Source organism: Scatophagus argus, chromosome 20, assembly GCF_020382885.2.
Source record: "Scatophagus argus isolate fScaArg1 chromosome 20, fScaArg1.pri, whole genome shotgun sequence".
Classification (NCBI taxonomy): domain Eukaryota; kingdom Metazoa; phylum Chordata; class Actinopteri; family Scatophagidae; genus Scatophagus; species Scatophagus argus.
The window spans coordinates 10431283-10450649 of record NC_058512.1 but is presented as its reverse complement, the minus strand read 5'-3'; the positions used below and the strand labels follow the sequence as shown (position 1 = coordinate 10450649).

Below are 19367 nucleotides of genomic sequence, written 5' to 3'. Positions count from 1 at the left end.
CCATGGTGCCACACAGAGCTGTGTGTGAGTGCACCACATGCAGCTAATGTGGTTCACACATTGTTTAGGTACGCCAGTAGTTTCCTACTTAACACCACCGTACAGCTGCTCAAGGGACAAGTCGCTTTGTTCTGGTTACAGGCTTATTAGTGTGGCATTTAATCATTTCAGATTCACTGTCACTGACACAGATAATTTCCTTTGCTACAGCAGTTGGTTTTGAGAATAAACTTTGTTACATGACACCAGTCTCTCAAATTTAACCAGAAAAATTACTCTCCGACTGATACCTGATGCCTGTCTGCTGATGTAAATAAGGAAGGAAATAAGGACAACATGGGTGGTCAAGGACCTACTGCCTCTTGAAATCAAACAAGTGAGCTTTGAGTTGGGAAAGTCTACTATATTCAAACTCATATATTCTATTTAAACTACAACTGTTACCCCTGAGTGGCTTAAAGAGGATAACAGGGTTTTCTTCAGTCAGTGTAACATTCAATAATTGTATGTCTTTGGCTAAAATGCTCATAATTCAGATATTTATTCAGTGTGGGACAGAGAGTTGTAAGTAGATGTTACCTTTGTGTCATTACAGGGTCATAAGCTAAAAAGGATGGGGAAGTCATAGGGTAACATTTTCTGGTACTAAATATCAAGGTTATCACAAGTATCCGTATTTTAATATGTGTTTAAAACAATACGGTATCTGCATTTGATAATAGTAGAGCTATAAAAATGTAAACAGATATACAGTCAGACTTTAAACAGATTTTAACTGTATCACAAATGTGTTGGTTTGTGTGCAGTGACAACATATGAATCCTCTCAATCACTTGCAGATTATTTAAACCAAGTCTTCGACCCATTGTACTGTAAAAGCTGTCTCTAACTTTGTCTCTCTCTGTGCCAGGCATTGCAACCCTGCTCGGTCTGGGTCTGTCAGCTCCTAATGCTGCCTTCACTCAGATGGTCACCACCTTTGGTCTGGCTGGCATCGTGGGATACCACACAGTGTGGGGAGTCACCCCTGCTCTGCACTCGCCGCTCATGTCTGTCACCAATGCTATATCAGGTCAGTTCTGCTTGCTGTCTCTTCTGCCGTGAGCGAGTTTAGCTTTTGGAGGCTGCCTTCCAAGTAGTGAACTCACTTTTCACAACAATTGCACACAAATGCATCATTCTGAGCAAGCGTTTGTGGGCAAAATAACAATTAAAATGATCATAAATGTTTAGATTTAGATAATGTCTTAGAGCATCATTTTCCTTACAGACACTAATACTACAGTGCTAAATTGATTAAGCTCAGTGTATAAAGGAGAATGCAACTTTATAGTCATCAAAATACAAAAACAGCACAACACACTGAACAAATATAGTAACAAAACACCATTAAATTCAAAGTACACAAGCAGGAAATATGAATAATAATGCTTGAAATAAAGATATCATACATGTCATATGTCACACCAGCAGATCCCTGCAGTCCAAACAAAAATTTTAAAGACTGTGTCCTTATTGTTGGCTGTCACTTAACACTGAGGGGTTAAGAGGTGAGAGTGGTAAGTGCTTGTGTGTGTGTTCTCATGGCTTTGATCACTCTTGAGACCCACACCAGGGTAGGAAGTAACACACCATTGGTGATCTTTGAGGTTCAGGGAAGTCCTTTGCTCGTTTACTCATGCACACAGCCGAACATAAGAGCTTAGCTGCGGAGCACAGCACTGTAACAACTAGGATGGACAGTTTTCACTTCCTTTTAAAACTTTATTACTCACACCTAGGCCCTATTTTCCCATTCCCACCTTCACACTATCTTTCTCGTCCCTCTGGGTCTGTGTCTTCTATTTTCCACCCTCTTGAATATCACTATCTGCAGCTCATTCAGTCTTGTCAAATGGCAACCATAAATGCGTTAAAAAAACACAGTATGATAATAACAGGATCAGTCTGAAAGTTCATGAGATGAGGGCAAGATTGGTTGAATGGGAGACCACAAAGAAATGTGTTAATGTTCATTTGAAACTTTTCCTTTCTTCTGTCCATGTTGCCTGACCTCCATATGTCCTCTCCTTTTCTCTTCCTTTTCTCCCTGTTCAGGTATATTTTCCCTTCATATTCGGCATGGCCTTTATTACCAAATTTTTTTCTTTCTGTCACTGACTCACTGTGGTTATGGAAACAGTGAGACCAACAAAATTCTGTTGTTGTTGTGCCAGGCATCATAAAGAGACACACACAATCACTCAGACATTAGGGAATCGTAATGGAATTTAAGGTCTGAGTGAGGGACAGTTATATTCTTCATGGAGAGATTATAATGTTACAGCCAGTAGTGAGTCTAACCAGTGGGTCATCTTAAATTCATCAGACGCTTGTCTCGTATCCAGTGACTTTATATGTGGTGTCAGATAGAAATGCTTTAATCTACCTGAGATCAGTGATTCACTGTCACACCCTTCCCTGTAGTCTGGTAGCAGATGTTTGTCAGAAATGCACCTACAGGATGTCGACCCACCCAGCGTATGTACACACACAAACCAGTGTGTTAGTCTCATGTGAAAATTCAGTGTGACACTACTGACTTCAGGGGGCACTCAGGTATCTTCACACATGCCATGTATCGGCGGCTGAGTCCTCGCCGCAGTATCCCAGGTTCGATTCCAGCCCCAAGGCCCTTTGCTGCATCTCTCTCTCTCTCTGTGTCCCCCCCCCCCCCCCCTTCTGTCTCTCTTTCTGGTCTCTCTCACCACTTGTTGCTAAATAAAAAAGGAATGCCAAAAAATAGTTAAAAAAAACAACACTTTACACTCATCCATACAGACTCTACCTGCCTAACAACCTAAAGTGTACACAAACACAATGTCGTGTGAAGGCAGGCTCCTAGGGTGCTGCATATTGTGTCTTACTGCCTGTAAGTCATTACAGGGCTGATGTTATCGAGGTTTCCTAAGCCTTTCTGGGTAAACACATACTCACTCTCTTGCTCTCTCCTTCTGTTTTTTTTTAATCTCCAAATCTTCCTATTTGTGACTTTTTCCCAATCTCTGAAGTGAACAGAGACAGCTATGAAATGTCTGTAAATGTGCTTTCTGTGCTGTTTTTTCACCTCCTAACCAAACTTTTCAAACCCTGTATAATGAAGTATGAAAGTGGAAGTTCATGAATGCTAAAATATCCATCTGCAGGTCTGACGGCTGTGGGTGGTCTGTCCCTGATGGGAGGTGGCTATACCCCAACAACTACTGCTGAGACACTGGCTGTGCTGGCTGCCTTCATCTCCTCGGTCAACATTGCTGGTGAGTCACCTGCACATAGACGTCTCACAGTGATCCCTGCCAGTTACAGCAACCTTCAGCCAATAAAATATCATCTTAGGCTGAAGATTGAAGGGTTTTACATTGATTTTACAATAACACGCTTTCAAATTTTGCAGCTGCCCTGTCTTACCCACCTGCTCACCCCGGAGTTGGTGGCTCTGGCTTGGACCACACACATTCATTCCTGCTATTAGTGTTAATAATTCCCATTATAATGACAAAGTGTTCCTGGAGTCATTATAGTACTCATCACTCTCTAATAGTCCTGGGAAGCAGAGTGTTCCTCCAGGGCCGAGTCATGAATTTGTTTTAATTTCTCCTATTAGCTCACAGCTAGACACCAGGGAAGACTTTAATGCAAGCAAATGAATTTCAACCTATTCTTTAAAAATGAACAGAAGCTTCATTTAGTTTTATGTGTGATAGATGCAGGACACCACAAAGATTGTGAAGTTCAAGACAAGGCCGTGAAACTTGCAGCAGATCTTGGGACCTCTAGGTTCTGTGGCGTTACAAACCACCTAAAAGTCTTCTAGATTTTCCCTAACCTTATTCTTAATGAAAGCATGAAAGCTAAAGTATCACAGGCTTTATAGACATACCTAGTTTCTTACAGGTTGTTTAATTTCATTTTTGATGTTCTCCATGGCTTTGGTTCCACACGCACAATTCTAAGCAGTTAACCACATTACCCATAAACCCCTGGGAACAGAATAATTCATTCCATAGAAGGAATGTAACACAATAGTGAAACTTTGCTCCAGTAAAGCAGATCCTGAAATTTTTCAGCCTGTTTGACTGTTGGGAGGAACAGGTCCCTGACCATAGCTTCTTGGTTGCACAGTGTCTCCACAGAAATAGGATGTGGAAATGCATGGAAAACACCTGGGTCTGTTGAATGAATGTCCTGAGAAAATTATGTTCAGTTTGTGACAATCAAAATGTCGGTGGGTGCTAACAGGTTTAATCAGATTCCACATTTTTCTGTTTTTGCATGTTTTTTTTGTCTGCTTCAGCTTGCATTATGTCCACTGTAAAAAAGAAATGTGCTCTCCTTCAAGAAAAAAATCGTAATCTTAAAGGGAGACATTCATATTTTACATATTTGGATTCTGTGATTACATTTACTGTCTGCATAAAAAGTCTCTTGTCTGTGTAGATCAAGAAGGGCTTAGACTACACCTGATCATGTCATTTTCATACCATTATCATTTAATTTTATACTTTTTAAACTGCTACCAATCAAACATCCAGTGGGTGTACTGCACTACATCAGTTTGAAGACCAGACGACTAATTAACTAGTTTCAGCTACAGCACATCAGACCACTTAAGAATTCTCCAAATGTTAACATCTGTCATTTTAGATGTTGGTGTGTTGCTTATTCTTCACTGCCAGTGACAATACATCATCTGCCTTTGGCTGGTACATTAGTTAGTAGCACAAGTTTGCTTACTTTGTTCCTCTATGCCTCTGTCAGAGCTGAGACAGGCAGCTTAGCTGTCAATCAAACAACACAGAGGTTTGAGTGAAAAGGAATAATTCTAAAATATCCTCAAAGACCTTTTTCTTATAACCCCAGTTCCAAAAATGCTGGGACCAATTGGAACCTGTTGGTTGGTCAGTCTCTTTGGTCCAGACTAAAATATCTCAGTAACCCTTTGACAGAATTTGAAGGCATTCATTGTTCCCGGTGGATGAATCCTAATGACTCTGGTGACCCCCTGACTCAAACTCTAGCACGACCATGAGGTTTTCATTAGTGGTTTGGAAGGAAATGTCTCAACCACAAAAAGGATTTCCATTAAATATGTTACAAACATTCATTCCGCCTTTCCCCCTTAGGCTGAATTTTAATCATTTGTTTTCCACTATCATCAGATTGTCAATTTTTAATTCCACATAACTTAATTTTATGACCAAATGCCTACAATATTAATTACATTCCAATCCGATCTGCAGCCATACTTTTAGTGCTAATTAGCTAATGTTAGTGCGTTAACACGCACAGAACGAAATTAGTATCTGTCACTAGCCCAATGCTGGTAAAATATGCAGGTGGCTGGAAGATTTGCTTCAGCGCCAGCCAAAAGAACAATGGTAATATATTGAGTGGCCGATAAAGTTTAACTTTTCAGTGGCCATTGGGCTAATGGACAAAAAGTTGATCTAAAACACAATAAACTAAGAGGGTTAACATTGTAAATTTGTGTAACATCAGCATTTTGGGTTGTTAGCATGTAGTACATGCTGACAAAGCTGCTAGCATGGCTATATTAGCTTGTCTTGTTTTGGACTTCATGACTTTTGCCAGTGTTGCTAATTTGCTTCTGTTCTTGCAGACTTTCTAAATTTAGAGTCAGCAGACCCATTCTCGGTTTTGGCTTTGCGTTGTTAAAATACATGAACATTCCTCCATATTAATATATTGACTCAGATTTGTCTGCAATAATAGTGGTCAGATTTTTTATTATTATTACATGTTTTAACAGTCTACAATTAAAATTACAAGAGCTGGAAAGAAGCAGGTGCTAGCCTCTGATTCACCCCTGTATGTATGGGTGCATGTGTGTGCACGTGGCTACAATCATGCCAGAGGGGAAAAAGAGAGACATACTCTCAGTAATGTGATCTCCTCCTGTAAAGCAGTGAGACTCTGTCTGGTCCCAGTTTGACACTTTTGAGGTTTTCTACTTGAAATATTTACACTGACATGAAGCAGACTCATTAAATTTCTGGTATTGGGTTTGGCAACTGTTTTTAGCTATTGGCTTCAAAACACCTGTTGTCTAAAAATAGATATTTTTCATGTTCTTCAGGTGCTTTAACTCCCTGCCTTTACATCCCTGCCTCAACGGTCTTACCATCATATTTGCCACTCTGCTGCTCCTTTTGCTAAAATGAAACTTGTAAACCTGATTTTGTGCCATTGCAAGTACAGGTTTATTAATTTCTTTATCTTTCACCCAGGTGGTTTCCTGGTGACTCAGAAGATGTTGGACATGTTCAAGCGTCCCACTGATCCTCCAGAGTACAACCACCTTTATCTCATTCCTGGTGGTGTTTTTGTAGGAGGTTACGCTGCTGCTCTGCAGTCTGGATACAACATTGAACAGGTGTGAGACAAGTTTATGTTGTGTTCACATGTTGAGTTCAGGATTATATTTGTGGCCTGCTACCAAAACCTTCTTAGTCCCCAGACTTGGAGCAAAGGAGCCCAGGACTATATAAAACTCAGCTAATCTTCAGCCAAATGTATTCTTTGTTTGCTCAGATGTTGTACAGGACCTTCCAAGTAAATCATTTGGCCTTATTTCTCATTCTGTGGTCCCCCAGTCTTTGTCTATAACCTCCTTTTTTCCCCACTCGGTCCTTCTCTCTTACCAGATGATGTACTTGGGCTCAGGTCTGTGCTGTGTCGGTGCCCTGGCTGGCCTTTCTAACCAGAAAACAGCTCGTCTGGGTAATGCTTTGGGTATGATGGGAGTTGCTGGGGGTCTCGCTGCCACTCTGGGTGCCCTCAAGCCGAATCCTGAGCTTCTTGCACAGATGAGTGCAGCTATGGCCGTAGGTGGCACTGCTGGTGAGTCTATGTGTATTCATGTCAAATGAAGGTAAAGGCAAACTGTACTAGCAAAAATGAGTAGTCAGCAGGTGTGCAGAGTGCAGAGACTGTGTGATATTTTCATCAAACGCACCGTGACTAACTCACTGCTAGACACAGCAGGTCTGTCAAAATGGTCAGCATCACGCATTACTCACTCTCTGCCTCTCGTGCAGGACAGTTTGATCATTCAAATGCTAATTGTTCCAGTAAGAAAGGTGAAACCTAGACTAAACTATTCACACAGACAAAAATGCTGTTTTCCCGATACAGTAACATTGTAATGTTTCCTGCAGTGCACACACACACACACACACACACACACACACACACACACACACTGTATACCCACTCACAAACATGGAATTTCCTGAACAGGCCTCATCAGCAACACCTGGCTCCTCAGACGGACCCACTTCCCAGCATTCCTCGTGTGCGCATGTGCTTGTGATTTGCATGTTATTTGTGTGTGGGTCCTTCAGGGCCACTGCACTTTATTTATTTTCTCTCTCTCTCTCTTGCTCTCTCTCTCTCTCTCTCTCTCTCTCTCTCTCTCTCTCTCTCTCTCTCTCTCTCTCTCTCTTTCTCTTTAGGCCTGGCCATTGCTAAGAAGATCCAGATCACTGACTTGCCCCAGCTGGTGGCTGCCTTCCACAGCTTGGTGGGCTTGGCAGCCGTGCTCACCTGCGTGGCTGAATACATGATCGAGTACCCCCACTTTGCCACTGATCCTGCAGCCAACCTCACCAAGATTGTTGCGTACCTCGGAACCTACATTGGTGGAATCACTTTCAGTGGCTCTTTGGTGGCATATGGAAAACTGCAAGGTGAAGCACAGTCATACTTAACATTGCCTGGACAGCAAACATTTACACTCATGTTATTGTGATTTGCAGACAGAACTTGCGTTAGTACTGTCATGATATTACAAAGCTCATTCACAGTTTAATGACACAAATTTTGTTTTGCACAAACCACAACGGAGGGTTAGATTGGCTTTTCTCTTTAAAGGAGTGGTTTGACATTTTGGGAAATCAGCTTAATGTTTTTGTACTTTTTTTCAGAGAGTTAAATGAAACAACCCATAGCTTAGCTTCAAAAGACACAAGTGCTGTTATTTAGGTGTAACAGGAACATGTTACCTTAATTGGTGTCAATCTGTAAAACAGGATTAAAAGTACATAGATATCTTAAGAAGTCTGTAGACAGATGATGTAACCGCTTCGCTGCACTGTAGTTATCAACAAGAGATGGTCTGATACTTCATACCCACTTCTGTCTGCTTTGAAGGGAAAAGGAATAATAAATCAAAAAAAGAGTTTCATCGGGTGCGGCCATATTGTAATTTCCATATCAGTCGCAGGTGTTTCACAGAAGCAAATTATGCACGAACATGACATTCAGTTAATGAATGGTGGCTGCTGAAGGATAAATCTAAAGAGCTTTTTCTTTTTTGCTGCTTTGATTCTAACTCTCTAAGAATAGTTAACACCTGGATAAGAAATAAATGTGTATATGAAATGTGTTTATCTTTCCTTGTCCCCTTATCGTCCTTTCTTTCCCTCCCTCTGATCTCCGTGCAGGTCTTCTGAACAGCGCTCCCCTGATGCTCCCTGGTCGTCATGCTCTCAATATGGGTCTTATGGCAGCTAGCGTTGGTGGGATAATTCCCTACATGATGGATCCCAGTTACACCACAGGCATCACCTGCCTCGGATCTGTCTCTGCTCTCTCAGCTGTCATGGTACGGCATATGTGTGTGTTTAAGGGTTCTGTTTTTGCACTCGGTGAGGCCCCTAAATAGAAAATTTTGCACTTAGATGTGTCATATTAACATTTCCTTACATTCTCACAGACAGAACATGTAAGGATGTTGTTAAAAGAATTCAGGAAAAAGAAAAGGTTTTAAAAGTCAGAAAAAAAATATGCTGGACAACAGACAAGGTTGTAATAAGTGATAAAAGAGGCAGTAAAACTGATTTACTAAATGACAGTCAAGTAAGAAGCTACTTACACAGGTAACAGTAGCTGCCCAGAAATTCAGTCAGGGTTGAGCAGAGAGCTGTTAATAGTCTGGCAGCCATAGTTGCAGACAGGCTCGGCTTGGTAAAACTGCCAGGTTCCTGCTCGTATTCGGCTCATTATATTGGTCTGCACCATTGTTGAGTCATGTTTAGCTTTTGTAAATGTGCCACAGAGTTTGTCAGAGAGAAAGAGATGTCCATGGTCAACATACAATCTAGATATTTCTTGCCATTATAAAAAACAAAGCTCAACAGTAAGTCTGTGGACATTTAATTTACATTTACATTCACCCATCAGTTTTTAGTGATGTGATCAGATTGTCAGCAACTTCTTTCAGTTTTAAATCAGTCTTACTGTATGTAGATACTGTAGTGTTGCTAAGCTTTGATAGTTTCTCGCTACTGATGTTGAGTTTTTTGAATTTTACATCCATCCGTTTTCCATACTGTTTTATCCGTGTAGGGTAATGGGGGTTATCCCAGCTGACTATGGGTCAGGGGCGGGGTTCACCCTGCACTGGTTGCCAGTTAATTGCACGCACTCACACCTAGAGACAATTTTGACTGTAAAAAGAAAAAATATTTATGCACAGTGATGTGTTGCCTCTGCATGTTTGCATATCTTGCTGGGAAAAATCAGTAAGTGGATTCTGTTCCAGAATAAAATTACCAGTGCATCCCTAGAGAAGTTAAATGGATATCATTTTAGTTTCAGTTATAAATGAATTGGTTTAAAGTAGCTATGTCTAATCTGTAATCAGTCTTTAGAGTACAGTATAATTTATCATCAACTGTGTGTGTGTGTGTGTTCCTTCACTTGCACATAACACTAAAAATAAACCTACAGTATGTCAGCGAGAGCAATCGATGTTGTGCACCTGTGCGCAGTGAGAACTCGACACACCCTCCTGGATCTTGCTAACACTTTGATGACTACAGTTGGCACTTGTTAAACAAAAACTGTACAGATGATGGAGGGACAGAGAACAAGGAGATTTGATTGTGAAAAATGTAAGTGCTGCTGGGGAGGTTGGTTTGTTTCTAGTGAAAGAGATTTATTTATTTATTTATTTTTAAGGAATTTAGGTTCAACCAGTGCATCACTAAGTCTGGTAGTTACAGTTGTTACGGAGGGAGAATTTGTTGTTAATTTATAACTTTTTACTAATATTCTTCACCTCTCACTTACAGATCATTTCTCTTCTTCTTTTGTGGCGTTCACTGCATTAAATGGCTAATCTGATTACAGCAGTGGTTGAAAAGGTTTCCCTCATTTTTGTCTTCTGTCTTTTTAGGGTGTCACCTTGACAGCAGCTATTGGAGGCGCCGACATGCCAGTGGTGATCACCGTACTGAACAGTTACTCAGGCTGGGCCCTGTGTGCTGAGGGCTTCCTGCTGAACAACAACCTGCTGACCATTGTCGGAGCTCTCATTGGGTCATCTGGAGCCATCCTGTCATATATCATGTGTGTGGTGAGTCTCAGTTGTAAGAACATGCAACCGTAGTGCTGCTGCCTTGTGTCTCAGTAACTGTGTTTGATATTCCGAAATGAAGCATTTGACGTGTTATGCAGATCAGCACTCTTTCATGTCGTTGTTCTTCTCCTGACCACCAGGAGGGACTCTAACTTTACCATAGTAGAGACACAGTTCTAACTAAAATCTCAGGTCAAAAGTGTGTGTGTGTGCATGCATGCATTTTTTTAAGGAAATATATCCCTTTCAAATATACTCTGATTGCTGTGTTTTGTGGTACACTGTCAATGAATTTAAAGCAAAAGGTAAGGCAATCATTAAAAAAAGGAACTAGAAAATATGCTTCTCCCCGTTCCTCCTCAGGCCATGAATCGCTCGCTGGCTAACGTGATCTTGGGAGGCTATGGCACATCCTCCACTGGTACAGGGAAGCCCATGGAGATCACAGGCACACACACAGAGGTCAATGTGGATCAGACCATCGACATGATTAAAGAGGCCCAGAGCATAATCATCACTCCAGGTAAGACACACACACACACAAACACACACACACACACACACTGCAGAGGCCTCATATGTGAGTGGAAAAACATGGTACTTTGACTTTGCCAGCCACTTTTTTCTTCAGCATTACCAAAGTGTGTGTTCTGTTTACTTAACCTTTTCTTGACCCATGTTACATCACCATTTTGCTAGGCTAATTGACAAGTCATGGTAGAGTGGCCACACACACATACACACACACACACACACACACACACACACACACACACTTGTGTTTCTGTGTGGTCGTCAGTCCCTGGTAAATAGACATTCTACAGTGCAGGGTATATATGCAAGGTCAAGGGAAAATTAGATGGAATGAGGGTATGGTGGGTTTTTGTTGACAATTCAAATACTACATTCAAAATTGGCTTCTAGTTCCTTTTTTGGGGTTAGAGCGCAGGGTCCAACCTTTGTTCCAACTGCATGCTTTTCTTCATTTTTGACTATAAATACGTGTCTGAACCTCCCACCTGGACTATGACGACCGTCTGTGGTGCTGCTGACCTAAAATCATCATCACTGTGTGGCCCAGTGACTTTTTAGTCCCCTCGCCAGACTGTTGTGAACCAGCCATAGTTCCAAAGAGTTGTTTTACTCACGTGGGTACATGTAAACACAGACTAAAGGTATCCAGCCTGTAAATTGGTGATTCCAGTCTCAGAGCTGAGTGTCTATATACAAAAACTAACTCTTCAGAGGAAACCTCTGCAATTTACAAGAATTACAAACTTAAATGTGGTCACGTGGTTAAGAAGAAGGGAAAAGAACTGATCCATGGAGCGCCATCTAATATGGATTCAATTTTTTTTTTCTTACTTTTGTGAGACCAACACATAAGTTGAAAAACGGAAAACGGGCCAAAGACATTTTGAGTTATAAGGAGTGGGAGTAGTGAAAGAGCGGAAATGAAAAATTAGGTTTTTTGTTTTGTTTTGTTTTTTTTTAACTTTTCTCAAAATGGTCTACAGACAATACCAAGACAAGACCAATAATAAAATTCCAGACATTTTTTTGATGGATTACAAAAAAACATAAACCAGTGAAATGTGAGGATCAGAATAACTAGAAACAAATCATAATAGACCCCGTCAGCGTAATGTGAAAGACATCAGTCAGTTATTCACACTGGCTTTAAAGGTCTTTCAGGGTGTCACAGAGCCTCCAGACCGGGACATCTAAGTGGTCTTTGTTGTTTCAACGTTTGTATGAAATGTCAATACAAAGTTGATGCTATTATATAGACATCGAGAAAATGGTACGGCAAGTATATTAAATGAAAAGTTCACGAACGTATCAGCCATTGTGTACAGGTAATGCTTGCTAATGACATGAGTTTCAGCTCCAGATATCGTTATATATAATTCTTCTCTCTACCTGAGTAGGCAGATGAGTACTGTTATCCAGCTTCGCCTTTTCAGTCGCTCCCTTTGTTTCCATTTTAACCAGTCTCCCTAATTGGAGCCGTCACAGTCACTTTGCCTGACTGACATCTGTGGAAACGGTTAAGACTCTGCCTGATAAACATAAGTGTTTTCCTGGCTTCGTCTGGCACATCTCCACATGGTCTGGGTCCACTTGTTTTTCTTATAGGAGAAACTCCAGAGAGAATATTGGAAGCACAGGAATGAAAGAATTGTGAGGATTGAGAGGGGGGAAAAGTTAAAACTGTGAAATGGTTTGAAACCACGCTTTTTGTGGAGAGTCTTTTTGTTTTTTCTTCTGTGTTTCTTTGAAACCTTGTCATTTTGATTGACGTGTTGTAACAAGACAGTTTCTGACTGGTTGTTGTGACAAGGCTAGTAAACACAACTGGACCATTTGACATGTGTGTTTGTGTGTGTGATGTGTGATAAAAATCAATTGCCACACAGCAGCATTATTTAACATGAAAGAGATCCAGGGATTGGAGGTAAAAACAAAACATACTGTGCCAGCTTTCTTCTAAAGTCCAGGTAACATGATTTTACATTTAGAGAATATCATTAATCAATAACTATATGTTTGATATGTTTTTATTTTTTATTTATATTTTGGTATGCTGCCTCTCACCTTTGCTTTGTTTGGATACGATTCATCTAAAATGCCTGACCCATCTGTAAGGAGCTTTTGGCTTCATTAAAGGTCAAACCTGTTTGAAAGTTGTGGTAGAGTTTTGGGTTAGTTCACGCTGAGGTCACGCACTAGAAACCTGTTGTGACGTCTGCATCAACATGAGGGCTCAGATCTCAAAAATTAGTCTTGGGCAGGTGAATCAAGGCAAAGTTGTGTAGTCTGCACTGGACACTAACATGAACTCATTCTTGCCTGTTGCTGTTTTAAAATCTCCCCCAGGTTATGGACTCTGTGCTGCAAAGGCTCAGTACCCCATCGCTGAGTTGGTGAAGATGCTTAGGGATGCTGGAAAGGAAGTCAGGTAAAGGGGTGATTAAAAACGAATTTACTAAATGTACATGAATTGAAAGAAACTGCAGTAAGAAGTGTGTCTCGGGTAAACACAGTTGTGAAAAAAAGTATTATAACGTGTACATTGTAGGTGGATAGACATGTACTTTAAGAAGGGAAGGGGAGGGGGGGTTCCAAAAAACATTTTACCCAATACATGATGTAAACTGCATTATGGCTGACAGAAAAGAAGGGTTGAGGTTTTGTGTTTCATAAGAAGATGGAATAGGACAGTTAGGAAGAGACGTGTATGCAGAAAAGGGAAATGCAAAAGAGGAGAGGAAGGACAAGGTACAGCGGAAGCTTGTGTAATTGTCCTGCCTCAGTCGTTTGATCCTGGCTGTTGCAGCTGCTGCTACTTAGAGCATTTGTGCTTGATTAGAGGAAAGTGGGTGGTCAGAAAAAAACCCCTTCACCCTGTTCTTTTCTTTCACATTTTCTCCTTTTCCTCTGTTCTGTATTCTAATGCCTTCTCTTGATTTGTGTATCTGCCCGTGTAATCCTTCTATATCTCTTTCCCAGTCTTGATGAACTACATGCTCTTTTATTTCTCTTACTTGGATACTACAATATATTAACAGTATGAAGTTTTGAAAGCACAGCACCTAAGAGCAAAGTTTCATCGTCCTCCACTGTCCTCCAATGCATGTGTACTGTATGGGATTACACGAAGGGCAGAGACTTTTTCAGTCGGCAGCTATAGTCACTAATAGGTCCCAGAACATACAGGCCATCTGCACTGTATCCTTTCAAGCTCGCCAAACAAATAGAAAATAAATCCCCAAATGGTGGTTGGTCACATGGCCAAGCGGCTGGAAGGTTAATGGGAGAGAGAGAGAGACAGCCAGCCACCAGAATTCAGTGGCTGGTGTTAATTTCCTTGCCTGATTACATGACATGGCTAATTGAGTTTGAGTGCTATGTGCATCCAGTCACACACACATAAACACGCACTCGACAGTAACACATAGTGGAGGAGTGCAAGAGGAACTGTATGTGTGTTTATAACCAGACTATAATCTTAAACATCTCTGAACTCCACTTGTCCAAAATCTCCATCGTGTTGTCACTTTTCTCTGCCCAACTAATTTTGATCCTCCTCCTTTTTCACATCTTTTCCACTAGTGAGGTTGTAGTTAGTGGTGGTCAACCAGGTCTTATTAAACATTGGATTTATTAAATTTCGTTCCCACAGGTTTGGTATCCACCCTGTAGCTGGCCGTATGCCTGGTCAGCTCAATGTGCTGTTGGCTGAAGCTGGAGTCCCGTATGATATTGTCCTGGAGATGGATGAGATTAATGAAGACTTCCCTGGTAAGATCCACTTACGTTCTGTCATGTATTACTTAACTGATTCATCCAGAATTTTAGTGACCCGGGATGGTTGATTGCTTGATTGATTTGAGAGTTTCCAAGGAAGGTAGGAAGGCCTTTGAAAATATGGCATTATTAAAGAAATTTTTGACATTTTAGGAAACAGACTGTCTTGCCAAGAGTTACATAAGAAGAACAATACCACTCATGTTTTGGTTGAAATTTTTCAAATTTTCCCCCCAACACACTTGTGTTTTTGCCATTAATGTGGAAACCACTTGTTGCAGAAACATACAACAATTAATTTCTCCTGAAATTTTTCGGTAATACTTGAATCTGTTGCATATGGTCCCATTCATTCACATCACATCGGACCTTCTGCCACCCATATTTTTCTCAAAAACATAATTTTGTAAACTTCCTCCACAATATTGATCTCATCATTTCCAATTGTTTCATGCACAATCTGCGACTAAATGAGCCATAGCTTGTGTGCCATATCTCCAGTCCTCAAAAACAGGATGAGGTAAATTTGATTTGGCATGTTGTTGAAGTACTCAAGTGATTGGTGACATTGTTATTTTAGGGCTTGGCATGTGTGTGACAAAATGAGCTGTGTTGAGAAGTAAAAGACTGTACAGGCTAGAAGTTCATGGAGACAAGGGCTGAAACAGAATGTTTTTTAATGTTGATCTGTTGTTTGTCCAATCAGAGACTGACCTGACCCTCGTGATTGGTGCCAATGATACAGTGAATTCAGCCTCCCAGGAAGATCCCAACTCTATCATTGCTGGTATGCCTGTGTTGGAGGTCTGGAAGTCTAAGCAGGTGAGACATCTGGTGCATGCATGTGTGATAATGAGCTTGTCCTAAAGCCCAAAAAGATAAAGAGGAATGCAAGATTTTACAACTGGACTGCTTTTTATCGCTGAATGTTTGAGTCCACACCCGTAGATGGGCCTCCATTGGAAGACACGCATAAAGAAATGCATGCTCACATACAGGCACACACATGCGCTCAGGCTTGCAGACACAGACACAGTTCCAGGTGCAGCCCCATCCTGATCCCATTAGTGGTGACTGTGTCGCTGTGGGAATGACGACATTCAGAGCGTCCCACTGGCACGGATTTGAGATCTGGGATTTATACAGAGCTCCCACTAGTTTTCACACACTTTCACCCCCCGGGGAAATCAAAGGAGACATTTTACTTAACCCCACACACTTGCACAGACTCCAAATAAGACAGACATACAGGTGCACAGATTAAAACAAAAAAACACATACACAAAGACAAAAAATTGGGTGTACAAACAAAAAACCATGCAAATGCTTCATAGTTAGCAGGTAGTCATAAGTAACCAGTGATGCATGTATGAGTGGTGAGAACACACACAAACATATAGTACACAGACTACTTTAGACTTTAGCGCAAATGTAATTCAAATAAAACACATCACAAAAATATGGCTGTGAAAGGTTTTCAGGTGATTATTTGTCTATATAAGCATTGATTTTCTGGTTGTGCTTTAGTTTGCATCTCCCCAGAATTCAGTTCAAAATTTTTCCCTCGCCATCGTCCCATCCTAATTGACCAATCAGAGACTAATGAGTCAGCATGCGCACGTGTATTTGACTGTATCTCCTCATGCTCTAGGTGATTGTGATGAAACGCTCCCTGGGTGTGGGATACGCAGCTGTTGACAACCCCATCTTCTACAAGCCCAACACTGCGATGTTGCTAGGCGACGCCAAGAAGACTTGCGATGCCCTACAGGCGAGGGTCCGCGAGACCATGGACCAGTAAGGTTGAAGGTTAGCTCTGCACATGGCGATAGAAGGCATCTAGTCAAACTTTTTTCCAAAAATATTTCAGCATTAAGATCCTCTTTGTCCAATTGCGGTTCAGCCAAATGAGCAAAGATGGTCAATAAGGTAAAAAAATTTTGGCGACCCCTTCTTTTTATCTATAAATAAAAGAAATATTTTATTTTAAAACCACATTTGTGCAGTAGGAGCCAAGCAATGCTGTAGTTTTTCTGTTCGTGCTCCCACATCAGTATACTTAAACAGTTTGTTTTTTCTTTCTACCTGACGCAACTTTTATCTCTAGATATTAATGAAGGGTATGTCAACCAAGTGGATGTGGTCTGTAAACTGAAGAGCATCCGACATCTTCATTTTAGACACCTATATTAATGTAAAACAACAATCAGACATGTAGATGCATTAAGATTAAGAGTTAGATATGTTAAATTTCGCTGTTAAAGATATTTTAGGTGATAGTTGATAGTTGGAAAGTAAACTTTAGATGAATTGGAATTAAAAAGGAACAAAAGCTGAGATTTTTTTTAAGAGAGAAGACATGAGAGACTTGAGAACTAATGGTTATTTTTTTTGCCCCCCACACTGTAAAGACTGTTGCCCCCCCCCCCCCCCCCCCCTTTTTTCCCCTCCAGTTTGCTTTTATTATAGTAAGGTTATTTGATGTTCCCCTTCTATTTGTTCAAATACTTTGTCACATCTTCTTTCTCTGTACAAGTTAAAAGAAAAAAAAAGCAGAATAGTGCAACATTTTTGTAAAGTTCTTTCAGTTCCAGTTTTATACTGTATTGAGAGATTTTTGTATTGGCTCTGGTTATAATCAGAAACCTAGAAAATGTCAATGTGATCACATTTTAGAAGCCATAACCTGTTATTGAAATCTAGTCACGCTGTTTGCTTTTTTCTCTTCACTTGAGTGTGGCCTGTGACCTCCACCTATGCCTCTAGAGCAGCAGTCACTCACGGATCCAAAAATTAAAATTAAAATCCATTCACCTCGTCTATCAAGTATTTAATGCAATAAACCAAATGGCACTTGGCTTTTAAGTGTAGGACCACAGCTGTCATTTAATGCAAGTAAAGACTGTGCTCCTCCTACAAACAAACACTCTCATAGCTCTGATAGCTGAATGGATTTTATGATGTTTTTGTACCAGGTGTGTTCCATCATCCTGTGTGGTTCTGATATTACAGTGCATGTGATGCTAGCTGCTGGCCTTTACGGTAAAGAAGGGGTTTTTTTTGTTTTTGTTTTTTTTAAAAATGAATATGGCTCATCCACTCCAATATGCGTGTCCTCATTATTGCTCTGGAGGGAAATGAAGGATCACTTTAAAACAGGGCCAGATGTTAAAATGACTGTTATACAAAGAGTCTAAAGCAACAATGCAGTTAAGTCATTTAATTTGCCACATTGCAGAATACATGAATTGTTCAACTTTATTAGAGTGTGCGTTTCTAAAATGGAATTGACCTTCTTTTTCTCCCTTCTCTTAAAGTTAAACATTTTGCCATTAACCTTAACTTGTGCCAAAACATTTCCCCTTTGCACTTAATGTGGATAGATTCAATGGCACAAATACCGATCAACTGGTTGTTGTGAGTACTTCTTAGAAAACTGACATAATGGTAGTAGCTCCAACTCTTCACCTGTCTCTACACAGCTAAGCCAACCAAACTAAAAGCACCAGATACTACAGCCCATTGAGTTAGAATTTTTGGCTAAGGTTGGATTGCTGCCATCCTTTTATTACTTCCGTTTCTCTGTGTTTTTATGGTAATGATACAATAGATGAATTGGCAACAACTTGTTTCCTGTTTCCGGGTTTAAGGAACAATAGCTCATGAGGTGACACGTCAACGTTACTTTAACAATAGCTCAGTATGTACTGTAAGAACTGAATTATCATAGTGTCATCCTGGGACCCGATACATTGACCATGACAACTGTTCTACCTCTCCTTAAAATGACCAATAAATTTCCATAGGACCTTTATCTGACCAGTCATCTTTGACCGAATCTAGCACAGGATGTCCACACATCTTAATCCAACCAGTCACACATCCTAAGCCTGACCAATTGCCTCCTGTTGTGTGTTCGCATTTTTGTTTTTAACCATCAGACCTCAGTTCGCTGCTGACTAGTTTAGTGTATGTTATGCAGGTGAAGACGTGCAGATGTCATTACTGCTCATGAGGGGTTATTGTTCTTACATGTCAATACAGGAAAGCAAATGCAGTCTTTATGGACTATTGTACTGATATGTCTGCTTAATATTTGTGGCTTCTTGACTTTTTGTATTGTAGGTATTGATCAAATTAAGGGAGATGGAAAATCTAATTTTTACAATGGCCGTCATGTCCCCCTGTGCCCTTATTTTTCTTTCTGTAAAGAGGCTATTTCTACAGAGCAGCAATGGGGGTTGTACAATGTTTCAATGCACATGTAAGGAGATGAAATGTACTGTGAATGTCCCTCCCCCCTTGTTTATCATGGAACATTTTCATCCCTAATAAACCTGTATTTACACTAGATGTTGCCTGAGGCTGTCATTCCTTCCCTGACACACTCTTAAAGGTGCAACTGAACTCCCCACTAATAAACAAGTTGATCTTCAAGGTTTTCCCTGAGGTCTACCACAGCTTTGATGGTAATGTTGCCCGTCCAATTTTGGTCGGCGGGGTTGAAAACTCAAATATTTGCAGCAATTACTTGGATGAAGGACCATGAGGGGAACAAGTTGTATCCACACTCGCACACATACTTCATCTGTGCATGGCTGCTTTACAGAGGGACGACTGTATAATAAACAAT

At 40.7% G+C, this 19367-nt stretch overlaps 1 protein-coding gene across 1 annotated transcript in view; it reads left to right on the top strand.

The window, feature by feature from the left end:
• Positions 1-19087, top strand: part of LOC124051654 (NAD(P) transhydrogenase, mitochondrial-like) — a 29270-nt gene extending 10183 nt beyond the window's left edge. The window contains exons 11-22 of the mRNA XM_046375229.1: positions 911-1072; positions 3186-3296; positions 6288-6433; positions 6705-6900; positions 7515-7748; positions 8505-8665; positions 10241-10420; positions 10787-10946; positions 13304-13385; positions 14610-14728; positions 15441-15556; positions 16386-19087. Of these exons, the coding sequence (XP_046231185.1) occupies positions 911-1072; positions 3186-3296; positions 6288-6433; positions 6705-6900; positions 7515-7748; positions 8505-8665; positions 10241-10420; positions 10787-10946; positions 13304-13385; positions 14610-14728; positions 15441-15556; positions 16386-16535 (1817 nt within the window). The 3' untranslated portion in view covers positions 16536-19087. The remainder of the gene's footprint in view (positions 1-910; positions 1073-3185; positions 3297-6287; positions 6434-6704; positions 6901-7514; positions 7749-8504; positions 8666-10240; positions 10421-10786; positions 10947-13303; positions 13386-14609; positions 14729-15440; positions 15557-16385) is intronic.
• Positions 19088-19367: the final 280 nt, after the last annotated feature.